The following is a 25,115-nucleotide window of genomic DNA, read 5'->3' on the forward strand; positions in this document are numbered from 1 at the left end:
CAGCTCCCTCACGAGGAGAGCGGAGGGGTAGGCGCTGAGCTCTGCTCTCGGGGAACGGCATGGGGCTGGGACTGGGGAGGGTCAGGCTGGGTGTCAGGGAAAGGTTCTGCACCCAGAGGTGGTCGGGCACTGAACAGGCTTCCCAGGGCAGTGGTCACGGCACCGAGCTGCCAGAGTTCAAGAAGCATTTGACAAGGCTCTCGAACACAGGTTTTGATTTTTGGGTAGTTCTGTGTGGAGATGGGGGTTGGATTTGTGTCCTTGTGGGTCCATTCTGACCTGGGATATTCTATGGTTCTGTGATTCACGTGGAGCTTGCATTACCCGTAGCATTAGCAGACAAAAAAAGATTATGAAGAGGGGAGATGTGTCCCACAGCCGCTCACACCCACAAGCTCTGCAGGACCGACCAGGACCCGTCGTTCAGATCTCCAAAGAAGAATGGGCTCCTCTTGGGCGCCCGGGGGTGAGCCTGACAGGGCCCCAGCTCCTCTGGCCAAGGCTGCCGTTACGTGCCCGGAGAGCCCACAGCGAGCAGGCGGCGGGTACCTGAGGGATCTTTGCCACCCCTCGCAGCTGGGCAGAGCCCGGCAGCTTCCCCGCACAGCCATCTAAGCCTGAGGTCCCGGGGCACACCGAAGGGCGTCGCTGGGGGCGGTGAGGGACCCGTCCCAGCTCCTGCACGGCCGTGCCAGCAGCCCCCGTCACGGCCGTCACGGCCGTTACAGCCTTACAGCCGTTATAGCCGTTACCGCCGCCCTGAGGTGACAGTGCGCGCGCTCCCTCCCCCGGCTGACTACAACTCCCAGCGTGCCCCGCGACGCCCAGCCGACGCGTCCCCGACTACACGTCCCGACACCGCCCGCGATCCTCCGACCTGCTCTCGCGAGACCCGGGGCGGGCGGCGCTCAGTTCTCGCGAGAGCGCCGGGCCCGGAAGCTCCACGTCGGAGGGCTCGGGGCCGATCGGGCCGGGGCCGGGGCCGGGACTCGTCGGGCGTCGGCGGTGCCGCGCGGGGCCATGGTGAGGCCGCGGCGGGGTCGCGGGGACCGGGGGGAGGCGGGAGGCGGGAAGGGAGAGAGGGAGGGAGGGAGGGAGGGAGGCCTGAGGGTGCCTTGGGGCTCCCAGGCCGCCGCCGCCGCCTCCCCGTCAGTTAGGCGGCGGCGGCGGCGGCGGCGGCGGGGACGTGGCGGTCTCGCCCTGCGCCCGGAGCTTTGGGTGCGGGCCGGCAGGACGCGCGGGGACCCAGCGCTGCGCAGCCGCTGGGGCAGCCGTGTTGGGGCAGCCCTGGCCTGCTCCTGGCTGCCCGGAGCCTGGAGCGGTGCAGCAGCAGAAATCACCCGCGGTTCTGTGCCCTGGGTGTCCCGTCCGTGGGGTGCAGGCGCTGCACGAGAGCTGCGTGCCTTGTTCTCAGCGTCCGACCTGAGCGGTTTGCTCTAATTAGGGCTGGTTCGCTACTCTGCTGCCACACACACGCAGCACCCTGTGGTCACAGATTACCCCCTCAGTTCTCCGGGATAAAAGGCTGTTCAGCAGCATTAAGAAAACCCAACGGCCTCTTAGTGTCTGAACAAATCTGTAATGCCTGAAACGTTTCAGAAAATCACGCTGTGGTACTTCTTGTCTCTGAAATACCCAGGCTTTAGGTTGCCAGTGACGAAAGCAGAGAGTCAAAGCCTGCTTTGTAATGGAAACAGCTAAACTCTTCCCTCCTCCCAGTTTTTACAACATTGTGTTCCAGTCTAAGACTTAGTGTTGGAATTGTGAATGGAAATAAATTTGTAATGCACAGGTGTTTTCTGTTGTGACAACTGTCGTCTTTACCTGATTTTTTTAAAGTGAAATAAAAGGATTCATTTTCTGTTGTTTGCTTTGGAAGGAAATTCACTTTACTTCAGTAGTTCAGGCACCAGGGAAGTGTGCGTGGAGATGGGTACCACATCTTTTCCTCTGTCTGTGCTGGAGATGGTATTTATAAATATAAGCATATAAATATCGTTAATTTCACTGAAGTAGATTAAACAAGCCTGCTGCAATTGGTAGAGATGTGCTGTTACCAGAAATTCCTACACACACACGCACAAAAAAGCAGATGAATAGAAAAGAGTAGTCTTCTGTCTGCCTGAAGAGCAGAATTGACTCCATTTATTTCAAGGTTTAATTTCAGGTTTCCTTCCTCCATCGTTTTCTTAGGCAATTGTATGTTGAATAATTTACCATTCTCGTTTTTTTTTCATCTCTAGCCTCTCCGACTTGATATCAAGCGAAAGCTAACAGCCCGGTCTGACCGGGTGAAAAGCGTAGACTTGCATCCCACAGAGCCATGGATGTTGGCTAGCCTTTACAATGGCAGCGTCTGCGTTTGGAACCATGAAACACAGGTGATGACTTTGGTTTTCATTTACTATGATTTTTTTGTAACTGACAGGTATATTAATTCTGTTTCAACACCGTACATACAAGAAAAATCTTAAATACTGCTACTGGGTGACTGTACTCTTCCCCGACTTGTACACAAAAGTCCTTTTAATAATAGATAAATAATATCTTGAGCAGCAGCAGTAATGACACTTCATTTCCTACGTATTTATTTTTAAGAATGAATCCTTTGTGGATTCCTTGCAAACTAATGCCTTTTCCTTCTGAGAGATTAGAGGATTCTCTCTTGTACTTGACATCTGTATTTTTGAAGATTGAAGAATTAGACCTTTGCTTCTCTGTCAAGTATAGTTGAAATTGGGCAGCAGCTTTAAAAATTATTTGGGAGGAGAGGGAGGTGTCTGGGAAGAAGGGAGGGAAGACATAAAGGTGAACAAACAGGCAAGTATCTTCTTTCTTGAACCAGGTATCCTGCTTTAAAAAAAGTGTGGATGTAGTGTTGCAAGATTCTTTGGAGTATTTTGAATGACAACGTTTTGGACAGTATTAAGAAAAGCTGATTTCAAAACTGTTATTTTCTCCAGTGCTATAAAAATATTTATTTTTTTTTTTATTTTTAGACCCTGGTGAAGACTTTTGAAGTATGTGACCTGCCAGTGAGAGCTGCCAAATTTGTGGCGAGGAAGAACTGGGTTGTTACAGGAGCTGTAAGCTGTCATCTTCTTGTGATTTCCATATGCAGTACTAGGTTCTCTAATTTCATTTTCATGCCATTCCTTTTTATATCACCTAAAAATGTGATTTGATACGAGTTTGCAGAAGACAGAGGAATGCTTTACTACAGTTCCCCAAGAACTTTCTCCTTTAAATAAACTTAGAAACTTAAACTTTTCATTTCAAAGTAAAGTAACCTAGTATTGTGGCTAGTGCAAGGTAGGTCTGGATTCAACGTTTACTGTCAACTGGAGTGTGTCCAGCACCCGATTTCAACTACATTAGTAGTGCTGCTTTAGCTAAGCTGAAACTAATGATTTTTGAAGGTAAAATGACTTAAAAGTTGCTTTCTACTTTTGTTCCTGGCTATATTCAAAGCACAATTTTTTAAGTTTTGTTCACCTCTGGAAAAATACTCAGGTTTTATTCAGTGAGTCTGCTTTGAGAGGAATTGTTTTATTCTAATCTTGCTCACATTTTATTCTTGATGGAGTGAACGTTGATCAGTTCTTAATCTGGTGTCCAAATTATTGCTGAATTATTATTATAGCAAATTAGAGTAGAAGATATGTATAAAAACATGAACAGTGTGTTAATGCAGTAACTTCTTGCTGAAGGGCTCTGCTATCTGTCTATGAATCAGCTTTCAGATTAGACATTAAAAAGTTGTACATGGAAAGTATGGGTAATCCGTTGAAAAGTCAGATTTCTCTCAATGTTTTTTTTTTTTTAATTTAAACTGATATCTAATGCCTTAAATTTTTTGTCACGTGTTTTTTCTTTCTAGTCTAGTCATTCTACTGTCTAAAGCTGCCACGACATATTTAGTTCAAGTGATTGTAAGTCAGAGCTGTTTCCCCAGAAGTAGAACACTACTTCTCTGCCAGCACAAGAGTTCAGACAGATGCATGGGAACTGGATTAGGAACTGATGAAATTTAAAATCTATTTTTATCAGTTTAATTTCACCTGGATCAATTCCTCAATCTGATTCACTGTGCAGCTGTATCAGCCTTACCTTTCACAAGGGAGGCTACAGTGCAGTGGCAAGGAAGTGATGAGGAAAAAGCAAGACAGCTGCTTTTAGCAACTGGACCAAGTCTTTATCAGCATGGATATGAAAATGTGACGTGAGCCCTTGCATATTGTTTGTGTTGCATATGCATTGTGCTGAGTGCCTTGTTTCAAAGGAGCTCCTGTTTTTTTCTGCCATTCTGTAGGTTTTCTGTAGGTGTTTCTTAAACAGGTGTGTGTGTGAAAGAGGAGAAGGGTAGAAAAGAAAATACTTTGGATAAAGGAAGTAATATAGAATTTATCAAAACGCCAGTTTCGTTTACTCAAGATCTTGTATGTCACAGTCACTAGTGAAAGTTCTACAGTATGCCTTATTCCTTGTCAGACAGTTCTTCAGAATTGTTTTTTTATAAAAGGGTTTGGGAATATTGCTTTTAGGAATACTGAATCTGAAAAATCAAGATTTTTTTTATATTTTTTGACCCACCCCTGCCATTCAAATGAAAAGCAAGTTTTCAAATCACTTTTCCATTTGTTTTAGTGTTACAGTTTATTTCCTCCTGGCCCAACAACATTAACATTATTGTAAAGTTGATGTTGGAGAACCTTGCTTTTAATTTTCATATTTGTGTTGATTTTCAAAGCATTTTTCCACTTTGCTTAATTTTAAATCAAAAGACCATTTAAAATACCTCTTTTTAAAATGAAATCTTAATTGAAGTTTTCTTTATTGGAAGTGCCTTGGAATAGAATTGGGTAACTTACAGACTTCTGAACAAAATTTTAATTTGTCTTGTGAAATAGGTATAGAAAAATTTTCTTAAACTTATTGTTATTAGAGACTTTTTAATAGCGGAGTGTTTCGTCTAGCTACCTTGCATTGAATAGGAGGTGTATTATACAAAGAGCCCTGTTTTAATTGTTGCTTTTCATCTCTTTCAAAGGATGACATGCAAATTAGAGTTTTTAATTACAACACCTTGGAAAGGGTTCACATGTTTGAAGCGCACTCAGATTACATTCGTTGTATTGCTGTGCATCCCACACAACCTTTCATACTGACAAGCAGTGGTAAGACTTCTTTGGTATATTTTGATATTTTTTTAATCATCTGTTTTGAGGCTTCTGTTCTATGCCTAGTAAGGAATTGCACATTTTTTCCAGTTTCTGATGAAACAGGAATCCTTGAACAAGTAGCCAACACATCAGTTTTTATTTCTTTGCCAGATATATTCAAGTTATTTTTTTCTAATGGAATATCTTCTACTTACAATTTCAAATATTACAGCTTATGTTCTTTTCAGAGGAGACCTAATAACCTTGTTGCTGAATAACTGCACAATGTAAAGTTTGTGTACCCGCTAATTATCTGCTATTTGAGAGTTTGCCACACTTAAGTTCCATTTTTTAAAAAATATTTGTATAACAGCTTGGGGTATGTTTTCAGTTGGCAATCTGAATTGAAGCAACAGGTAACTTACATCTGTTTTCCCAACGTACATCAGAGTTCTGTTATTTGAGACAATCTATTTTACTTCAGAATGAAAAACAGTATTCCAGCAAATCTTGCCAAGAACATGTACTACATCGTGGTCCTTAGTCCTTTCCACTCCTGGAAATCTTACTAATGCAGTCAGAGCTCTACAGAGTCAGAGAATACAAAGAGTGTTTTGTGTCAGAAGCACTGTAGTTATTTCTTTGTATTTTGCTGTTGAAACTAACATACCTACACTTGAAGTAAAGATACCAGAAAGCCAGGTTGGTCGCTTCTGCTTCCTTTTCCTTAATGATCATCACAGTTGATGCTGCAGAAGGCAGCACAGGTCCAATTCTTCAATGTGATCTGAAAAGAAACGGTATATATAGATGAGCTGGGCAGACTCCTTTTTTAGTTTTATAACCATTTTACCAGAGAATCTTTTAGATGAACCTGTATTCCCTTTTATTTACAGATTTAAAAATATTTATCTTGAGTATTAGCAGTACCTCCTTTCAAGGAGAAGGGATGAATGAACTTCAGAATATGTTAAACTAACTGAAGCTTTTTTTTTTTTAGATGACATGCTTATTAAACTCTGGGACTGGGATAAAAAATGGTCTTGTTCTCAGGTGTTTGAAGGACACACACATTATGTCATGCAGATTGTCATAAACCCGAAAGACAATAATCAGTTTGCCAGTGCCTCCTTGGATAGGACAATCAAGGTAAAGAATTATTTTGGTTTTTTCACTCATTCGTTATCAGACAGAGCACACAATAATACAATCGGACAGTGGGGTTAGAATTCTTAAAAGCAGGTGCAATAATAGATTTTTTTGCTTGTACAAAGACCTGTACATTGATCGAGTTACTATGCATGTACTAAGTCACTCAGTAAATTTACAAGATTACCTGTCACCTGTAATCACTGAAATATGGTTCTCTAAACTATATTATCAGTATAAAATTTATATATAAACAATCAATAATAAATATACATAAATTATCAGCATATTGGCTGTAAAAATGCCGATTTTGATTTCATACATCTTCAGATGCTGAGATTAGATGTGTATAAATGTTGATGTGATAGTCGTGGGAAAATATCAATGTAGCTACAACTTGATTTGATTCATTTTGAGCCCTCATTTAGAATGAGATTTGTCATTTAATGTAACTGGAAAAAAATAAAATTGGGCACAAATGTGGAGCTATTGTATGCACAAAAATTAGATTGCTTTTTCTTGGTCTTCTAGTTGGTTTCATAAACAGATATTTCTGCCTGTGAACATTGTCTTATTTGGTTGTATGTCCTAAAAGAAAACGCTGAAAGAAACCAATTCTATTGCTTTGAGGTGCGAGGCCAAAGTCTGCAACTCAGCATGTTTTTTCTGTTTATTTTCTTTGGGGATTGGTAGTTTGATAAGCAGTTGTTCATCTTCTTCGCGTAAGAGCAACAACCGTATCTTTGGAATTCTAAATTCCAAACATTAGAATACGTATTCTGTTTGCAAAGTTGACGAGAGAACCTTGATGAGAAAAGATCAATAAATCCATGTGGTTGTGTTTTGTTTTATTTTTTGTCTCTCTGGGAAGGTGTGGCAGCTTGGTTCTTCTTCACCCAATTTTACTCTGGAAGGCCATGAGAAAGGGGTGAACTGCATCGACTATTACAGTGGAGGAGACAAGCCGTATCTCATCTCAGGTGCAGATGACCGGTTGGTTAAGATTTGGGACTACCAGGTATGTGTTCAGCTTTCCATGAACTCTTGTACAGACTTTGCCATAGCAAAATCACGAATGAAGAAATAGGGAAGTGGACTTAAAAACATCAGCACATTTTTCTCGTCCTTCCTTGGAAAGAAGGAATTGGGGGCAGTATTTCATGGTACCTGTTCCAGATCTTGTTAACCCTTTAGAAAATATGCTGTGAATTCTTCAAATTAACTTAGAGATTATTTTAAATAAATTTTAACATTATGGTGTTGTAATTAGTGTTAGCTTTGTTCCCCTCCCTCTCTTTTTGTATGCACACGTGCTTTTATTGACAGTTCACAGGGATCATCAAGTGAGTCATTGCATTATTGCCTCATTCGAATGCTCTGCAGGAAAGAAACAGATTGAATCCAGGGACAATTGCTGGAACCTAGGGCTCATAAGTACTTCTGTGTACAAATGCATAAATGGCCAGAAGGGCAAGGTAAAAATCGTGAGATAGGAATCTCAGGTTGTTGAAGTGTAGTGTCCTAGAGTAAATCCAAGCTCAGAAGTTAAAGCAAGTAATGTTAATTAAACTACACATTGTAGTAATGACTGTTAGCTAACCATGCTCAAAATTTTGCCACCATGTACAGCTGTATACATTATGTAGGCTACTCCTCGTTGCCTGGAGCAGAGTAGACTTTTCTTTCACAATTGTGAGTGAACATCCTTAACACAGATAGATCTTTCTTCATCTGTAATTAAATTCAGATACACATTTTGCTCTGATTAAGTGAACTCAGATCTTTCTTGCTTTGATCTATTGTGCTACTGAACTCTGAGAAAGTGCATTTTTTTAAGAAGAAACCCATCTAAAAATAGAGAGAAACAACAATGTCAAGGGAAATAAATATTTTCTTTTGGAGAAGAGAAATTAACTCAGCATGATCATAGTTTTGTAATATATGTCTAATGCTGGTGCTTTACCATCTTGGAAATGTTACTGGAAGAAATGCAGAAAAAATGTTTTCAGGGAGATTTTGAATGTTTTTCTTTAACAAATGAATGTTTAAGTGTAGCAACAAGTTTATTACCTGTACCTGTCCTTGTGACTTTTTGCAGAATAAAACATGCGTACAGACACTGGAAGGACATGCTCAGAATGTGTCGTGTGTCAGCTTCCATCCTGAGTTGCCTATCATAATCACAGGCTCGGAAGACGGTAATTGGGTATTTCCTGGTATATAAAGGAAAGGGGAAGAACTTGTGGGAAACTTTTCTTGGGGTGTGGCTACACATCTCCTGCCCTTGGGTTGAGAGAAGAGATAAAATACATGTATTTCTTTATTTTTTCTCTAGGAACTGTACGTATTTGGCATTCAAGCACCTACCGGCTGGAAAGTACACTCAACTATGGTATGGAGAGAGTGTGGTGTGTGGCCAGTTTAAGAGGATCCAATAATGTGGCTTTGGGCTATGATGAAGGCAGCATTATTGTTAAGGTACCATTAATTTTTCGAAATGAGTAATGATGATTCATCAATGTCCTATGTACAGAGAAACTTATTTTCTGATTCTTTGATAATAGCTAAAAATATTAAACATAGCGTTTTAATTGGCATGTTTAGATAGAGACAGGGTATTTCACTAGATATGTTGAACTGAAAAGAAAATAAAAATTCTATTTTCTCCATCTGCTAAGTTGTTATCCTACACTTCCTAGCTTGGTCGTGAAGAACCTGCCATGTCCATGGATGCAAATGGAAAAATTATTTGGGCTAAACATTCAGAAGTGCAACAGGCTAACTTGAAAGCTATGGGAGATGCTGAAATTAAAGATGGAGAAAGATTGCCGCTGGCTGTAAAGGATATGGGGAGCTGTGAAATCTATCCTCAAACAATTCAACACAACCCTAATGGACGGTAATTAATTTTAGGAAAAAAATACTTAAACGTTTCTGACTTCTCCTTTTATTATTTTTTTCTTTTATACTGGAAAACTTTGCATGTGCCCTGGTCAAAGATGAGAGCATAAGGAGATCAGGTGTCTCAGAGCCAGGACTCGGAAAATCAGAGTAGTAGATGGCCCTCACCTGTAAGAGCTCACAGCTTTACTAGTGAAGTTGGACATTGTAGACAGGAGAAGGAATATTTAAAAAAAAAAAAAAAAAAAAAAGGCAGTAGTAGGAAACTATGTTGTTCTATCACTTTTTTGAATTGCTTTTTGTTAACAGATAAAGGGATACAAGGTAAGAACAGCAGCAAAGTGGGGACCAGAAGCAAGAAATGATAGCAAGTAGCTAGCAACATGAAGCAGGGAAATCCAGCTGTGATATTTTTGGAATATACAAAGCTTTTTTTCTGTCTGCATTTGTAGTGATTATATTATCACATATCATCATTAGTTAAGAGACTTAACACCTTTTCAGATAATTTGTGTGCTTCATCTATTGAACCAAACACATCTCTGACAACTTACATCTTTCTCTTGCTCTAGGTTTGTAGTAGTGTGTGGTGATGGTGAATATATCATTTACACAGCGATGGCTTTGAGAAACAAGAGTTTTGGTTCTGCCCAGGAGTTTGTATGGGCACACGATTCTTCAGAGTAAGCGTTCGAAATTTTTCCTTTGTATTAACTTAAATTTATTGCTGCTAGGTTTCAATGGGTGCAAACAATAAGTTGAGCTGGAGACCAAAAAACAGTTTGATTAATGAACTCTTAATATCTGTACTACTTAAAGGTTTTCTGTTTGTCATACTCCAGTAACTTTTGAAAATAAAATGCAAGGTGTTTTTTTTTGTAGCAGCTTATTTTAGTAGTTTGCTACTTTAACAGGCGAATAATTTTTTTTTTTTTTACAATGCAATCTCTAGATACGCGATCAGGGAGAGCAACAGTGTTGTAAAGATATTTAAAAATTTCAAAGAGAAGAAATCATTCAAACCTGATTTTGGAGCAGAAGGTGAGTATTTACTTTCAGAATACACATTAATGCTTTTTTTTTTTTTTTGCACAATGCAGATTTGTTTCACCTCTGTTTTCTTGCAGGTATCTATGGTGGCTTCCTGTTGGGGGTCAGATCTGTTAATGGTTTGGCATTCTATGACTGGGAGAACACAGAATTGGTTCGCAGAATTGAAATTCAGCCCAAACACGTATGTTATGAGAGGGAACTGAAGATATTTCCATGTCCATGTTTACTGAGTTTTGACTGGACTACTGATTTTCTTTAAAGAAGCCAAGCTGTTAATCATAAAAATTTCTTAAGTTTATCTCTGTCTTGTAGCAAAAGGGAAAAAAAAAATCCTATATATGTGTTGATTTTATCAGTTTCTAAAGCTGCTATGAGAGTTTGTACAAATTAAAGTTCATACTTTTTCCCTTCTTAACTTGGGGGTCTCTAAAATAGTGCCATTATTGATTCTGATTTCTGATTTGAATACAGATTTTCTGGTCCGACTCGGGTGAACTTGTCTGCATTGCTACGGAAGAGTCATTCTTCATCCTGAAGTATCTGTCAGAAAAAGTTGCAGCAGCCCAAGAAACACATGAAGGAGTCACTGAAGATGGAATTGAAGATGCTTTTGAGGTACCTCCATTTAAAAATTTAATGTGACTGAGATTAGAGATTGCTGCAACTCTTTCCTGAAGATCACTGTTAAATCATTTTATTTGGGATGCTTTGGGTTATCCCTGGGGAAAGTACTTGTCTGAAACCCAGTGTTGACATGTCTTGATGCCTAGATTTTTCTTCAGTCATCTGTTAGCTATTTGCATAGTTAAAGAGGTTATTTTTAAAATAACCTCTTGGGTATTATGTTCATGTAGTTTAAACTCTTTTTGCAAATTTTTATGTTTTGAAATGTGATTGAAGTTTAAGTTCAAAAAAAACAACCACCACTTTCTGTGAAATGTCAGAAACAAATTTCATGAGGAAACTTGTCTTTGAGTATCTTGCTTAACGCTTTGTTTGGTACTTCTTTCCTGGATTTGTATTTTGGTTAAGTATTAAGGTAGAGATTTCTTATCTCACAACATTTTTTAGAAAACTAGACTTATTACTACGATTATTCCAATCTGTAGCCAGAGTTTTTTGCAATTTGCCCAACTATCTGTTGAACTATAGAATATTACCTTTAATTTGAAAACACAATGGTTTCACTGCTATGTAAAAGCAGGGTTTTTTTATATATCTAATTAAATCAAAATTAATTTGCAGGTTCTTGGTGAGATTCAGGAGATTGTGAAGACAGGCTTGTGGGTAGGCGACTGCTTTATTTACACCAGTTCTGTGAACAGACTCAACTACTATGTTGGAGGAGAAATTGTGACTATTGCCCATTTAGACAGGTAAGTTACTGCGTTAGGTTGTAAGCAAGCTTTACATCTTTTTTTTTTCCAGAAGAACTAGGTCATGGTGAACCTTATCACCCACTTGCCCTGCAGTGTTACTTTTTATTACACATCATGCTCATAATGTATGTTCTGAGGCAGTTAATATGATCTTGTAGAGAATAAACAGTATTATGTGAAAGTGTGGAAATATAGTAAAAGTTGAATTTTTCATGTGCATAGTCTTGTTGCTGTAAGACCTATTGGATTTTTTTTTTCTGTTGTATTTGGTAGTGGACCTATTCAAGATGAATGTTCTTTTTTTTCGTTTCAGGACGATGTATCTTTTGGGTTATATACCTAAGGACAACCGACTTTATTTGGGTGATAAAGAGCTAAACATTGTTAGCTACTCTTTGCTGGTCTCAGTGCTTGAATATCAAACTGCTGTGATGAGAAGAGACTTCGGTATGGCTGACAAAGTTCTTCCCACAATTCCAAAAGAACAGAGAACCAGAGTTGCACACTTTCTTGAAAAACAGGCAAGAGAACTACATTTACTTTAGTCATCAAAAATGTAATCAGCTTATTCACATTTCTAATTGAATTTGTTAATCAAAAACAAATACATTTTTTCTGTAAACTTGTTAATCCTCCATTTTTTTTATTTGATATATTTATATTTGATAATACTGTAATTTTTGATTTAGAGGGCTTTTGTTAAAACATTTACGATGCTATTTGACCAGACAGGTCAGAGTTTTACTTGTGGACTTTTATTTTAGGGCTTCAAACAACAAGCCCTTGCAGTATCTATGGATCCAGAGCACCGCTTTGAACTTGCTCTTCAGCTTGGAGAATTAAAAATTGCTTATCAGCTTGCCGTAGAAGCAGAGGTAAGCATACAATTTTTTGTGGTTCATACTAATTCTGAATATCAGTGAATCGAAGAGGGCCTGTAAGAAAAAGCAATGTGAGGCTGCAGTACAGCTCTCTGAACAGTGTATGTATGTCCCCAACTTCCTCCCTGGAGTTCTGCCTGTAATTCAAAGGCATCTGAGCTGTGGGATGCTGAAGAATGTTGTTTGCTCAGAGAGATACAGAAACTCCTCCTGGAGACTTCAGATGCTTGACCAAGAACAAAGCCTTAATCTTTAGTATTGAACAGAGAGAGGAAGAATGGCAGGACTGAAGCCTCTGGGCCTTTGTTCCAGCCTTAGCAAACTGGGATCATTTCTGATGTCCTAGGAAGGCTGACAGGCAGTGATTTGTCCTATAGCTGCTATTAATGTTCCTTTTGCAAAATAATTGAGTAAATGGTAAAGAATTAGTTACAGACACAATGCCTTTCTTACATATTGATGGTTAATTTGGGAGCATTCATTAAGAGATTATTACTGTCTAATTTTCCAGACTTATTTCTACATTTAATGTTTGTCATCAAACATGGAGGGAGAAGGTAGAAAGTTACGGTTGTATAATGATCTGCATGTAACAGTGTCATGCTGTGAAGGTGCAGTATTCATTGTATCTTAATGGGAAGACAAGTGCAATGATAGAGTACAGTACCTTAACAGGTAAATTTGAATGCTTTAATCTTCAAATGCTGTTCAGAAACGTGAGCTTTTATTTTTCTTTACCTCCCTCCCTCCTTTCTGCCATTAGTCAGAACAGAAATGGAAGCAACTTGCTGAACTTGCCATTAGTAAATGCCAGTTTGGCTTAGCCCAGGAGTGTCTCCACCATGCACAAGACTACGGAGGACTACTGCTCCTGGCTACAGCTTCAGGAAACGCTAACATGGTGAATAAGCTGGCTGAAGGAGCAGAAAAAGATGGCAAGAACAATGTTGCATTTATGAGCTACTTCCTGCAGGGAAAGTAAGTAGCATGCAAGAGTTGTCATTGGGCTTTCTCCAAACGCCTGACTACAGCTGACTCACTACATGTGCAAAGATAGTGGCACGTACCTTTTCATAAAGGCTAATTCTATTTTATGATGCCTACTTCTTCTAAAATCTGAAATGAAAGCACATTAGCTGTTTTATTCTATGACATTAATAAATCTAATGTAATGCAGAAATCAGTCTTCTAAGCTTATTGATTAAAATCACATTTTAAACTCTTATAGGCTTGACTCATGTTTGGAACTCCTGATTAAAACTGGGCGTCTCCCAGAAGCTGCATTTCTTGCACGGACTTATTTGCCAAGCCAGGTTTCAAGGTAACAGAAAATCACATGCAGAGTATGAATAGTATTGTCAAAACTAGCTGTGTACAAAAAATATGACTTGCATTTCCAGGGTTGTTAAGTTGTGGCGGGAGAATCTCTCTAAAGTTAACCAAAAAGCTGCTGAGTCCCTTGCTGATCCTACAGAATATGAAAATCTTTTCCCTGGATTAAAAGAAGCTTTTGTTGTTGAAGAATATGTTAAACAAAGTCTCGCTGACCTGCGGCCGGCCACAGAATACCCCCTTGTCACTGTAAGTAAGAAGTGGGAGTTCTTCTCAAGAAAGAAATATTTGACGTTGGGTAAACTCAACTTCAGTCAGATTAGTTAAACCACTTAAAATTTCACGAATGCGTCTCTTTTTTTTCTTTCTTTTAGCCAAATGAAGAGAGAAACTTACTTGAAGAAGCAAAAGGCTTTGAGCCTTCTGGAATAATGGCATCTCAGGTCAGTGTTACTATTAAATGATGAAGTCTAAGAGGCAACTCTATTGTACAGTACTATCTACCCTGGAGGATATTTCACCATAATGGACAAGGTATTGCTCTTGCTAACTAGACTGCAAGCGCTGCAACCCAGTTCCATGTTCTTTTCCCTCAGACTTGACTGCAGAAGTAGATTAAGAAAAGCCATCAGTAGTTACAGAATGAACTCTTCCACGTGGCTGCTTACCTTGGTTTATCTTCTGTTAGAACTTTGTGATAACTTGCAATGTTATTTCTGAATGTGAGTAATCTGTAACATGTTAAGTTAGAATTGTCTTGCATTAGAAGCTGGAAACATGGCCACCCGTGTTCTTCAGGTGGGTTTCAGTTCTTGAAATTAACTCACACTTACTGGAGACTGTTTTCGTTGTATCAATTCTATCATCAACTGCTTTGAAGTAATGGAGGGAGAAAAAAAGTGGTAGGTTCCAGTGATGATTAGAGCAGTTGGTAGCCTCAAGATGCGAGTCTAGGATTATGGAGGGAAACTTTAGAAGATAACCAAGGCTTAGAGGAGGTGCATACGGGGGATTAGGGGTCTGCTGTTATTTACCTGCTTTTGTCAAAAGAATTTAAATTCAGAAGAACTTAAAGGATCTCATTTTCATTAGAAAAAGGCTGAAGAACCAGTTCCATCTCCTAAACCAGAAGTGATGAATACAGTACTGCAGAATTCCGATCTACTTCCAACAAAAGATCAAAAGGTACTGCACTATGTTTTAGTAAGGGAAGGAATGTTGTGGCCTAAAGAGTAATAATGTCACTTTCTAGCTTGATACGAAGCAGACTTCTGAGGTCTAACACAGGGTCTGGATCCTTTCCTCTTGTGCACAGAAACTACACAGCAGTGTAGACCCATCCCTACAACTTTGTGGGCTTACAAGCAAACAAGTGGAGTAAAAACACAGTTGGTCAGAACACAGTAACAAGCAGCAGCACTGAAAGCTGCTTTCTTACCAAAGGTGCCAGCTTTTTTATTTTAGTATTTATGCATCGGCTACATTGCCTCAGGCTTGGTGTTTTGCATAATGTTCCAGTACCTCATATAGAAACATACAGAATACAGCTCCTGCTATTAGCTGCCTAACACCTAACTATGTAAATATCCCTGTAACCTGGACTTTCTTCCTAGACGCTTCTGGACTTGGAAGATGACCTTGATAACTTGGACCTGGAGGATATTGATACCACAGATATCAATTTGGATGAAGAGATCTTAGATGAGTGAATACACTTTTTAAATGACCAAATCAACTACTTACTCCAGATAAAGGAATGAAGTTCTATGGACTGCATCCTCCACGTTAACTTGATTTTTATACACAAGATGGACCATGTTGTAGGGAGAGGGGAAGACCTAGCACCTGTACAAAAAATCAGTTTTCAGGGTGGTGAAATTCAAGATGTAGGTCTGCTCTTAATGCATATTCAAAATGTTTTCATTTCCGAAGCAATTCAATAAACCCTTTTAAATACTCTATTCACATTTTCCAGTATTTCAAAAAGTAAAGTGAATTATAGGCAACTTTTTAGCTTCAAGGTACATCAGTAAAGGAATTCAACTCAGGCTGTGTTACCAAGTTCGAGAGAGTGACTATTTTGAGTTCACTTACTGGATGTTTGAAACTAGCAAGCTTCTGTAACGATTCCTATTATGGTTTGGTACAGGTTTTTCTGGAACACAATTGTCTAAGGTATTTATTGTGGAATCCTGTACAGAGAAGGTTTGTAAACAGCTTAAACTAATGAACTATAGTTTATTTCAGGAACCTGTAGTAGTAGCCATTGCTTCCTCGTAAGCCTGGAGGGCCAACTGTATATAGCCTTCTTTTTGTGATTCAGTTTTCGCAAAGACCTAGAAACAGGATAGAACAGATTAAGGTAAAGAGCATAGTTGCACACTGAGACTTCATTTCCCATACTCCATCCACCAGCTGTAAACTGAAATCATGGTGCACTTACATATTTAAAAAAAAACACAGAATAGTTCTAGTTAAATAAGGGGGGGGGAAAAATAACCTTACTAAGCTGCTGGTGTTTAAAAGCCTTTTCTGTAGTTAAATAGGCTTGAAGTAGAAAAACATACCTTGATGAGATCAACTCCCTGAAGCTTCCTTTCTTCAGCTTCTTTTGCTGACTGACATTCTGGATGAAGCATATGATACAGCGTGATTAAACTTGTAGCATCATCTAGCCTAAAACAAATAAAGGCTTGTTTGTAGCAATTACTTTATTTAAATACTTTTAGTTTGTTTGCACACCCACAGGTGTTCATACACTTTCACCTAGTGTAGAGTCATTACAATATAGAGCTAAACAGGCACCCCATAATTTAATGTAATAGCAACCTGTTCATGAGAAGACCTGAAGCACATGAACACTAACCTGTTCTAGGCAAGGTACATAAACTAATTCATACTGTGGTTTAATCCTGATACACTGTTCAGTGGTAATAAAGCTGAAAGCTGTTTATGTAAACCAGAACGAACTAACCCGTAACAGGTGTTTAGCAGAACAACTCTGCCAAGGAGAAGTCTTTTAACAGTGCAGTAACTGGCATTACTGCAGTATTAGAAATCTTGTCACACCTAGCCTGTGATTAATTTAAAACTGGAAAAGGGGATTCACTTGCATAAACCTAAACAGAAAAGATTATGGCAGATAAAGATGCTCCAAGGTCTGGTAGCTTAAGTCCAGATATTTGAATTTTCTCTTTACAATTTCAACTGGAACTTCCCTGTATTTCTTCTTATCCTGAGGTTTTAAAGTAGTATCTAACAGTTAGAAGTTTCTAACTTCAACAGTAGGTAATGAATGCTATGATCTTTCTCAATTTTGAGTTCTAATTTTAGAAGTTTCTCCTGGCTTTAGAGCCGTTTTGAACTGCTAAATAAAACTTGTTTCACTGAGCTTTAAGTGAGCTTATCAGCTGTTAATGGAAAACCATCCATTTAAAATGAAAGTGTGTCTATCAGCTACTGTTGTCTCACCTAGCAGTTGCAGTCAAGAAGAAAAACTACTTAGAAATTGCTCCAAAATCCAGACCAGTCTTAAAAGCCAAAACTGATAGCAGTAGCATGTGGTTATAAGATTTTAAGATCAGTAGTGTCCAGAAGTGGAAGTGTACTGCAAATCACAGCAGAAATAAAAGAAAAAACTCAGCAACTGTAAAAGGCTGATTTCTGTGGAAACTGACAGCTTTGCTTATACTGTAGTTGGTGTTTCAGAATCTATATAGATAAAATTATAGCTAGCCTAGCATTTCATGCAAATGGAACTTTTATACATCTTAAAGAAGTACTATTTTTCTTTTCAAACAATGGACCTTAGTGTTTTCCATTTGTTTAGATAAACAGAATTAATAACTAACAAACACCACTTACAAGTCTCTGTGGATCATATCTATTAGTAAGCCATCTGTTTTCTTTCTGTTGACTAGGTACCAAACCATGCCTCCAAAGTGCCTTGTTGAACGGAGCAGATCATATTTGGCATGTTTCTCAATGTCGTCATATGTCCGATGATGAATCTAGATAGAGAAAAGGTTCCAGTGTCAATAGCATACACAGAGCTTAATGACAGCTTCTCCCTTATACCCCTTAGGAGTATTTTTTTTTTTAAATTCATTTTCAGGCCTCTCTAAACTGTGGCAGTAAGCCACAGGCTCAACCACGTTACTTTAAAGCTTTATGCATGTCATAATCTGGAGTAACACTGGGATAACCCAGTTCGTAGTACTCATGTATAGATGTTTGTTGACAGAAAGCTAAATATTAGCTATGTACTGGCAATCTGGGGAGAGAAGGAACATAACCTCTGAACTTTCATTCAACTGCCCTCAAGTTATAATCCATTCTTTAGGGAAAAAGACAGTGGTCTTTTAATTATGATTTAAGCAGGTCCCTTTTCTGGGGGAGTTAAGAAAAGCTCATTGCAAAGATAACAGGTAATCTCTATGAGGAAAAAAAAAAGCACACACCTTAACAACTTTGATCCCCAGATAACACTTATGCTTACAAAAATCAACCTCTGAAGTTCTTCACTAATGTTATTTTATTAGAAAAATAGAATGTGAACTTACTCTGATATAGTCAGCTGAATCTGGCTCAAACTGAGCAATGCACATGTTAAGGATATCCTCATGACGGTCTTGCTGAAACACAGTCTAAAACAACAGTTCAACTTCAGAATAGATTTTGTATCACACCATTCCAACTATCTAAAATTAAAATGGCAAAAAAAAAAAATTCTCTTCTGGACAACACAGCAAGCATCCCCTTAGTCACATGACAAAATAGCAGAAAGTGCAGTAACTGCCTTCATGACATGAATAAAATTTTTCCTCAATTTTTGTTTGTGGAACACCAGTTCACGTTTTCAGATTAATCATACAATTCCATCGATGCATAACAATTAATGTGGATTTCCAGTATTACAATATTTACAACTACCCTTGATGTATCTGGTTGCAACCTGGAATTTTATTGCAAGTATTTTAAGTAAGTAACACTGGTAAGTTCAAACATCAATGATTCAAGCACCTTGAAACATTCAAACCAACTGGCTTATTCAGAGCTGCTACTCTGTTCAAACAGCACAGCTTCACTGTCACAGCACAATCAAATACATAAAAACGATCAGTTTTCAGCAGGATGACCTTACCACAAGGTGTTCATCCTTGAATACCGCTTGGGGAATAACTCTGCGCCCTTCTTTTGGGAAGAATATCTGTATCATTCGGTCTCTTTCTTCCCAGGTTGCTTTGCGTAATACACCATTTGGTTCTCTAACTACAATGAAACGTTCCTTAAAAAAGAAAAAAGAACGTTATTTCTCCCGAAGCGTTCTCAGCATAATCAGAACCATTTTAAGTAAGATTCTTGTTTGACAGAGTGCTTCAATACCTAGATGACACTAGTAATAACAGCATCTTTTCAATTGCTAGCATGTGTTAAATTAATCATTTTTCCCCTTTGTACCTTATACATCTACACCTTAACTTTCCTGTATGACACCAACTGCGTATGCACTTACACTAAAAGATACAGCTCTGCAAAGTTTAACAGACAATGTAACTAATACTCGGAAAAAGGATTTAGTTTTGTTTCTGTCCTGATTTTACACATTTAATAATGCATACTAAATTGACAATGCAAGTGCTTTTGTACTTTTTCAACTTCATTTCAGAAATAGAGGCCAGAATTATGTAAGGGCAACTTCAAAACAAAAATAATGCACCAAATAAAACAGTATACTCAGATCCACCCACAACTATATCTGATTTAGGACTGCAGACAAGTAAGAGTCTGTTGGGATGAAGTTTTCAATACATTAAGGCAGAGGAATTAACAGCAGGTTTCTTGAGAGAGCTCTCAGATGGAGTAATAGATAGGAGACTTGGCAATTCATTTCCAAGGATCATCCATGGTTGAACCAGGCAGACTTCCTAGAATCATAACTATTTGTTGAGTACCTATCTAGACTCTTCTTACTAGTACTTATGACAAGGTAGATGTTTCATTATACAAACCAAATGAAAGGAAATCTAATTGTCTTCATCCCTATACTCCACAGTTCTACTTTACAACTGTTTCTTCACAGCTTTCACATTATTTCATTTCTCTCTTCTCTTGTTTTTCCACCAGATCCTGTCAATCATGAAGTAGCCCTGTCTTTTGGTCTATATGCTTACACCTTAAGTAATTCAAGTCCACAGAAAGCTTCTAGGAAGTTTGAATAAACTCAGCACTCCCAGCAAATCATAAGTACCTGCTTTTCACCCCCCTCCAAAAACAATCAAACAAACAGAACACCTGTTTATGAGTACTGGAATGTAATTTATCATCAGTTAGAAGTAAACATTTTGGAATATGTGTCTTTGTATTGCCTTGTATACAAGACTGAGTTTACAACTCCTCGTCCTTTTTGCAGACCGTTATAGATGTTTTAATAAAATCTAAAGCTAATTCTGAAATTAAGAACGAAAAGCTCTTAAAATAAGTTAATGGATTTTTACTTACACGATGTGGAATCGAGTAAGTTAAATCTGTAAATATATATTTCGTAGTTTCAATTCCGTCAAGGATTTTGTCTTCTGCTAACACATCATCAATTGGCTCTCGTTCATCCAAAACAGGGGGCATTGTCAGCTTTTCTTTAGCTTCCTTGATAGCTTTTTTTGTAGCCTTTAAAACAAAAAAGTAGTTTAATTAATTTTACAGTTTAAAAAAGAAAATCGCCATATTGGAAAGGTAACACACAATTTGGGGTCAAATGTTTTCATTCAGAGAGAAATTTAAAGTTGTTTTTTTCTTTTTTTCCTGCAGTTATGGGAAAAGTGAGACACGGATTCAATCCCTATGTAGAGGGATCACATAAAAAACAATGTACCATTATCATAACTTAGGCACACTGCTGGAAGAAGTTCTAAAATTCAAATCTGTGTATACCACTGCAGACGCCAAATCATTTTTTCAAGTCACATTTCAGGTATTTTCCACGGTAAATTTCCACCAAAGTATAAACAACAGTGAAGTGTTTATATAGTACCTGTAGTTACTGAAAATCTGACTTGAGTGAGGCGAGGCCCCTTTGTCATCTGGACCATGGTCAGGCGACAGGAAAAAAGGGCAGTCAAGTGTTCCCAAGACTGCAATTTAAACCTCAGATAAACACACTTTACACAATTAGGTAACGTAAGGAAAAGCGATCATAAAGACATCCTGTCACTCAAATAATAATATATATATATATATATGTATATATCTGCTTCCATTGTCCAAGGAAAATAGGATCACTAGAGCCGACCATTTAACACCAGGACACACTGCCTGACACCTGGCAGATGCCCTGAGCGAGGCAGCGCGCCGGGAGCCAGAGCCTTCCCCACCTCTTCCAGCTGCGCTTCCGTCAGCAGCTTGTACTTGGGCGGCTTCAGCTCCTGCTTCACCGGCCTGAACACCTTCTGCAAGTCCAGCCCCGTCATTTTGTAGAGTAAATTCTGAACCGCTTCGTCCGTGAAAGAAGGCTTGGCGTCCTTTTTTTCTGCCAGAGGATTTTACACACGCAATTAACCGGGTGCAGGGGGCAGTGGCGTGGGTACGGGGGGGGGGGCGAAGGGACCCTCCGCGCCGCCTCCCACAGCCCCTTTCCCACCTCCTCGGCCGCCCCCGGGGGGCAGCCCGCAGCCGTGAGGCGCAGGAGCGGGGCTCCCCTCACGTACCGGCCGCGCTCCCCGCGTCCTGGCCGAGCGCCCGCTGCGGCCGCCGCCAGCCCCACAGCGCCCGCGCCGCGCCCCACAGCCGCCCGCGCTGCACCGCCGTGCCCCACGCGCCGAGCGCCGCCATTTTGTGCCCGCCCCTCGCCCCGCCGCCGCCGGGCGCGCCGCGTCGCCTCTGGAGCACGTCGGGAAATGGAGTCCGCCGCCGCCCGCTGTCCCCGGGTGAGAGCCCGCCTGAGTGACAAAGACACGCTGTTCCCACCTCCCCCCGTTTACCGCCTCAGTGACAAAAAGGCGCTGTCCCCACCCGACCCGGCCGCCCGGGGAGAAAGCAAAAAGCGCTCCTGGTGCGTTTGTGTTGTTAGAACGCCGCTGAGGCGGAGGTGGGAGCCCGCTCCTGTCAGGAGGCGGCAGCGGGCGGAGCAGAGGGGAGCCCCGGCTCCCTCAGGCGGAACGGGGACAGAGCGGGGCTCCAGGCTGGCGGCTTTCCCCGCTCGGCGGGGAGACAAAGTGGTAGAAAAAGGACCTGCGACCACCTTGCACACTGCCGCCACCACACCGGCGATAAAGCGCAGCCGCTCCGCTGAGGGGGGTGGGTGCGCCCCGTCAGCAGCGGTCTGCTCTGACCCGCCTCAGCGCGAAAGAGGCCTGGTGCTGATTTACACAAAACTAACCCCCCTGAGGCTCTCTTTGCGACTGTGGCACTTTTGGGGTGACGGAAAGGATAGGCTGGTGGCAGATTTTCCCTCTGACCGATAGCCCAGGGGACGCAGCGAGCAACCTGCGCGTATTACTGTCCGCCAGCACTAGCTGAGGTGGCGCTGTTCGGGCTTTGCTTTGCCGTTCTGGTAAAGAAGGGAAAATAAATAACCATATTCAAGCATCAGACCAAAGTAAAGCTTTGTATCCAATAGATACAGCAGATAAGATCTAATGGCTGTGAAGAAGGGGCCACACGATTAAAACCAGTATATTATTTCATTAACACAATAGCTGACAAGCTATAACTGAGCATATTTCAATAGGTGTTACTTGAAGTTTATTTTTGCTGGCTGATCTCTATCTTCTGTTGTGTATTTCAGTCTTATGGGCAGCAGTTAGGGGCGTGTGAAACAGAAAGAAAATCTGTCACTAGAAGGCAAGCATCTCTTGAGAGGCCCTGAATGCTTCAGATTTTAAAATGTTCAAAGCCACACGTTGATGCTAAGTGTCTGGTGACTCCCTGTCAAAATAGGAAATATTTCATCTCCAGGAGGGAAGATACGGAAACACAAGTAATATGCTTAAATTCTGGAGATTTCCAATTGTTTTAAAGTTTAGTAGGTTGCCCATTGCTATGTCAAATCAACATCTAAATTCTATTTCATTTGAATATGGAAAACAAAATCCTGGAGACTGAAGTCTTGGGGGAAAAGCAGACTTTATAGCATATGTTGATTTTAGTCAGAATAAGGTTAAACATCAGCTGAAATATATATTTGTTTATAATAATAGATCTTCATTGTATTGGGAAGTATTCTTATTTTACTTAGCCTTATTCAATACACAAACATGTGCTGAGTTGAATTTTGTACTCAAGTTTTATCTTTCAATATCCTGGCCTTTGCATTGTCAGAAAGGCTGCAGGAGGGCATATTCTTCTCATATTTGTATTGGTACAATTAAGTTGAAGTCATTGAGAACTAAAGAGTGCAAATGAACCCCTAATATTATTTTAATGTAATTTTGTGCTTAATTTATTTAAATAATGCCAAGAAAATTAAAAATAATTTTGAGGTAATGGAGAAGATGTTGTTTTTCAGTTCTTGCTTGGAAGATCTCTGGAGTGAGAGCTATACCCTATAAGGGAATTGGGAAGTTATTTGGCGACTTGCCTAAAAGCCACTTCAGACCTGTTCATGAATTTGGATGGCAAGCCAACGTCCATTTTAATTCACAGAAGTGCTTAGAAAAACAAGAGAATTTATTAGGCTACATCCAAGAGAGGTTAAATTCACATTCATTCTGTACTGGAGTAGTAACAGCTGCTGTGAGGATTAGCCTTTTGGCTGGTGGGATGAAAGGCAATATTAACTAACTGTACTGTGGATAGAAGTATATCAGATTTATATAATTTCTCAAATAATATAAATTTATGTTGGGTAGGTTGGTTATATTTTATTTATAGTTTATTGCTTTACTGAAAGAACAACTTTAAGTAGGATGTTTTATATTGGTATACTTAAAAATACAACACCAGATTGAAGAATAAGTGGTGTAAAAATTTATAATGAAATAAAGAATTTCTCTTAGCTTTAGTTACTATTTCGAATACATCCCAGGACAGTTGCTGTCAGAAAATTACAACCATCTGATGATGGGTGGATGTCCCCTGTGAAACACATTGGTGGTCTGAGTCTGGATTCTATTGGAAATGTGTCAATACAAAATCACCTCCACAGTTGGCATTAATTTCCTTTTTGTTGGTAGTTTCAGGAGAGCAAAAGGATCAGATGGCAAACAAGAGTGAACCAGTTTGGTTAAGATCTCAGGGAAAAAGAAGGCAATGGGGAGCCTAGGAGCTTGCATCGTTGCTTTGCCTATTTAATAAATAATATAAGGGACTGTTTGCCAGCTTTTCTGAATAGTAAATATGGCAAAATTGTGGTAGGACACTGATAGGAAGAAAGAATTTTCTTGGAAAAATACGATGAAAAATACAAAATGTAAGGTTTGGTAACTGTGCACCCAGTTGCTGTAAGAAGAGACAAACGGAGCCCAGTCAGCCTGTCTGCATGTCCACAGTTGATGACATGACCTTTTTAAAATTAATGGTCAGCTCTCTGGTTCCTGATAAGAAAGAATCTGGCAATCCTGTAGAACATTTTTCCAAGTGACACAATGGACAGGGCTGGAAGCTGGTTTCACTAAATCTGTGTGGATTAAACTGAAGAGAAAATATTTTTTTGATAGAGAAAGCAGGGAGTGCTGAAGTAAGAGAAATGACACAAACCTTATTATACTGTTAGGTAAATCATTAAAGGAATAACATTACACATGGTTGGTTTCGGTTCTCTATCCCTAGGTGGAGTGGCTTTTTTTTTTTCTCTAAAATTATTGGGGTTATTGTTTGTAACATTTTAAAATGTTGTTTGCAGTTGTCTATTTTCAGGCATGCTACCTGTAAGCATCTTATTTGCCAGTGTCTTTTCTTTAAGGTACCGAGTATTACTTTCTCTGGAATTGTCTTTCAAGCTCTGTAGCCATGGATTTGCATTGCCATCCAGAGCCCTTGGTAGCTGTCCCCCTGCAACTTCCACCAGAATCCAATACTGTTATTTTGATGGTGACAATGAAGGTGATGATGCACGAGCCTTTGCTAATACACCAAAGCGGTCATTTTCCATCTTAATGACCATAGGGTTATACAGATATCTGAAGCTGTTTTATTTTCAAATTTCATTTTGATACTTGGCAGCAGGGACAAAAGATGGTGGCTGTAGAACTCAGTCCGGGGCCACAAGGTCAAACCTGCCTCCAAGGGCAGAGCTGTGGGTAGTTCTGCTGGGCAAAGCACAG

The 25,115-nt window shown here is 39.8% G+C and overlaps 2 protein-coding genes and 1 long non-coding RNA gene across 3 annotated transcripts in view; 2 read left to right on the top strand and 1 right to left on the bottom strand.

Moving 5' to 3' along the window:
- Positions 1-867: 867 nt before the first annotated feature.
- On the top strand, positions 868-15,818 carry COPB2 (COPI coat complex subunit beta 2). Its single transcript, XM_048063001.2, has 22 exons — positions 868-1,023; positions 2,244-2,381; positions 3,000-3,086; positions 5,051-5,177; positions 6,163-6,311; positions 7,183-7,329; positions 8,410-8,509; positions 8,647-8,789; positions 9,011-9,210; positions 9,785-9,895; positions 10,165-10,253; positions 10,340-10,446; positions 10,737-10,880; positions 11,511-11,641; positions 11,958-12,165; positions 12,409-12,519; positions 13,289-13,503; positions 13,754-13,846; positions 13,926-14,106; positions 14,232-14,300; positions 14,950-15,042; positions 15,471-15,818. Exons 1-22 carry the CDS (start codon positions 1,021-1,023, stop codon positions 15,564-15,566), a joined length of 2,742 nt encoding a protein of 913 aa, XP_047918958.2. The 5' UTR covers positions 868-1,020; the 3' UTR covers positions 15,567-15,818.
- Positions 15,819-16,019: 201 nt separating this feature from the next.
- MRPS22 (mitochondrial ribosomal protein S22) lies at positions 16,020-21,713 on the bottom strand. The gene is made up of 8 exons (XM_048063002.2): positions 21,561-21,713; positions 21,228-21,382; positions 20,359-20,523; positions 19,001-19,144; positions 18,420-18,503; positions 17,722-17,867; positions 16,425-16,533; positions 16,020-16,193 (listed from the first exon to the last, which is right to left on the bottom strand). The coding sequence occupies exons 1-8, from the start codon at positions 21,682-21,684 to the stop codon at positions 16,101-16,103; spliced, it is 1,020 nt and encodes a 339-aa protein (XP_047918959.2). The 5' UTR covers positions 21,685-21,713; the 3' UTR covers positions 16,020-16,100.
- The window catches only part of LOC136791460 (uncharacterized), a 159,973-nt gene continuing 156,531 nt past the window's right edge, over positions 21,674-25,115 (top strand). The window contains exon 1 of the long non-coding RNA XR_010833622.1: positions 21,674-21,779. This is a non-coding gene — a long non-coding RNA (uncharacterized lncRNA). The remainder of the gene's footprint in view (positions 21,780-25,115) is intronic.

Source organism: Anser cygnoides, chromosome 9, assembly GCF_040182565.1.
Source record: "Anser cygnoides isolate HZ-2024a breed goose chromosome 9, Taihu_goose_T2T_genome, whole genome shotgun sequence".
NCBI lineage: Eukaryota > Metazoa > Chordata > Aves > Anseriformes > Anatidae > Anser > Anser cygnoides.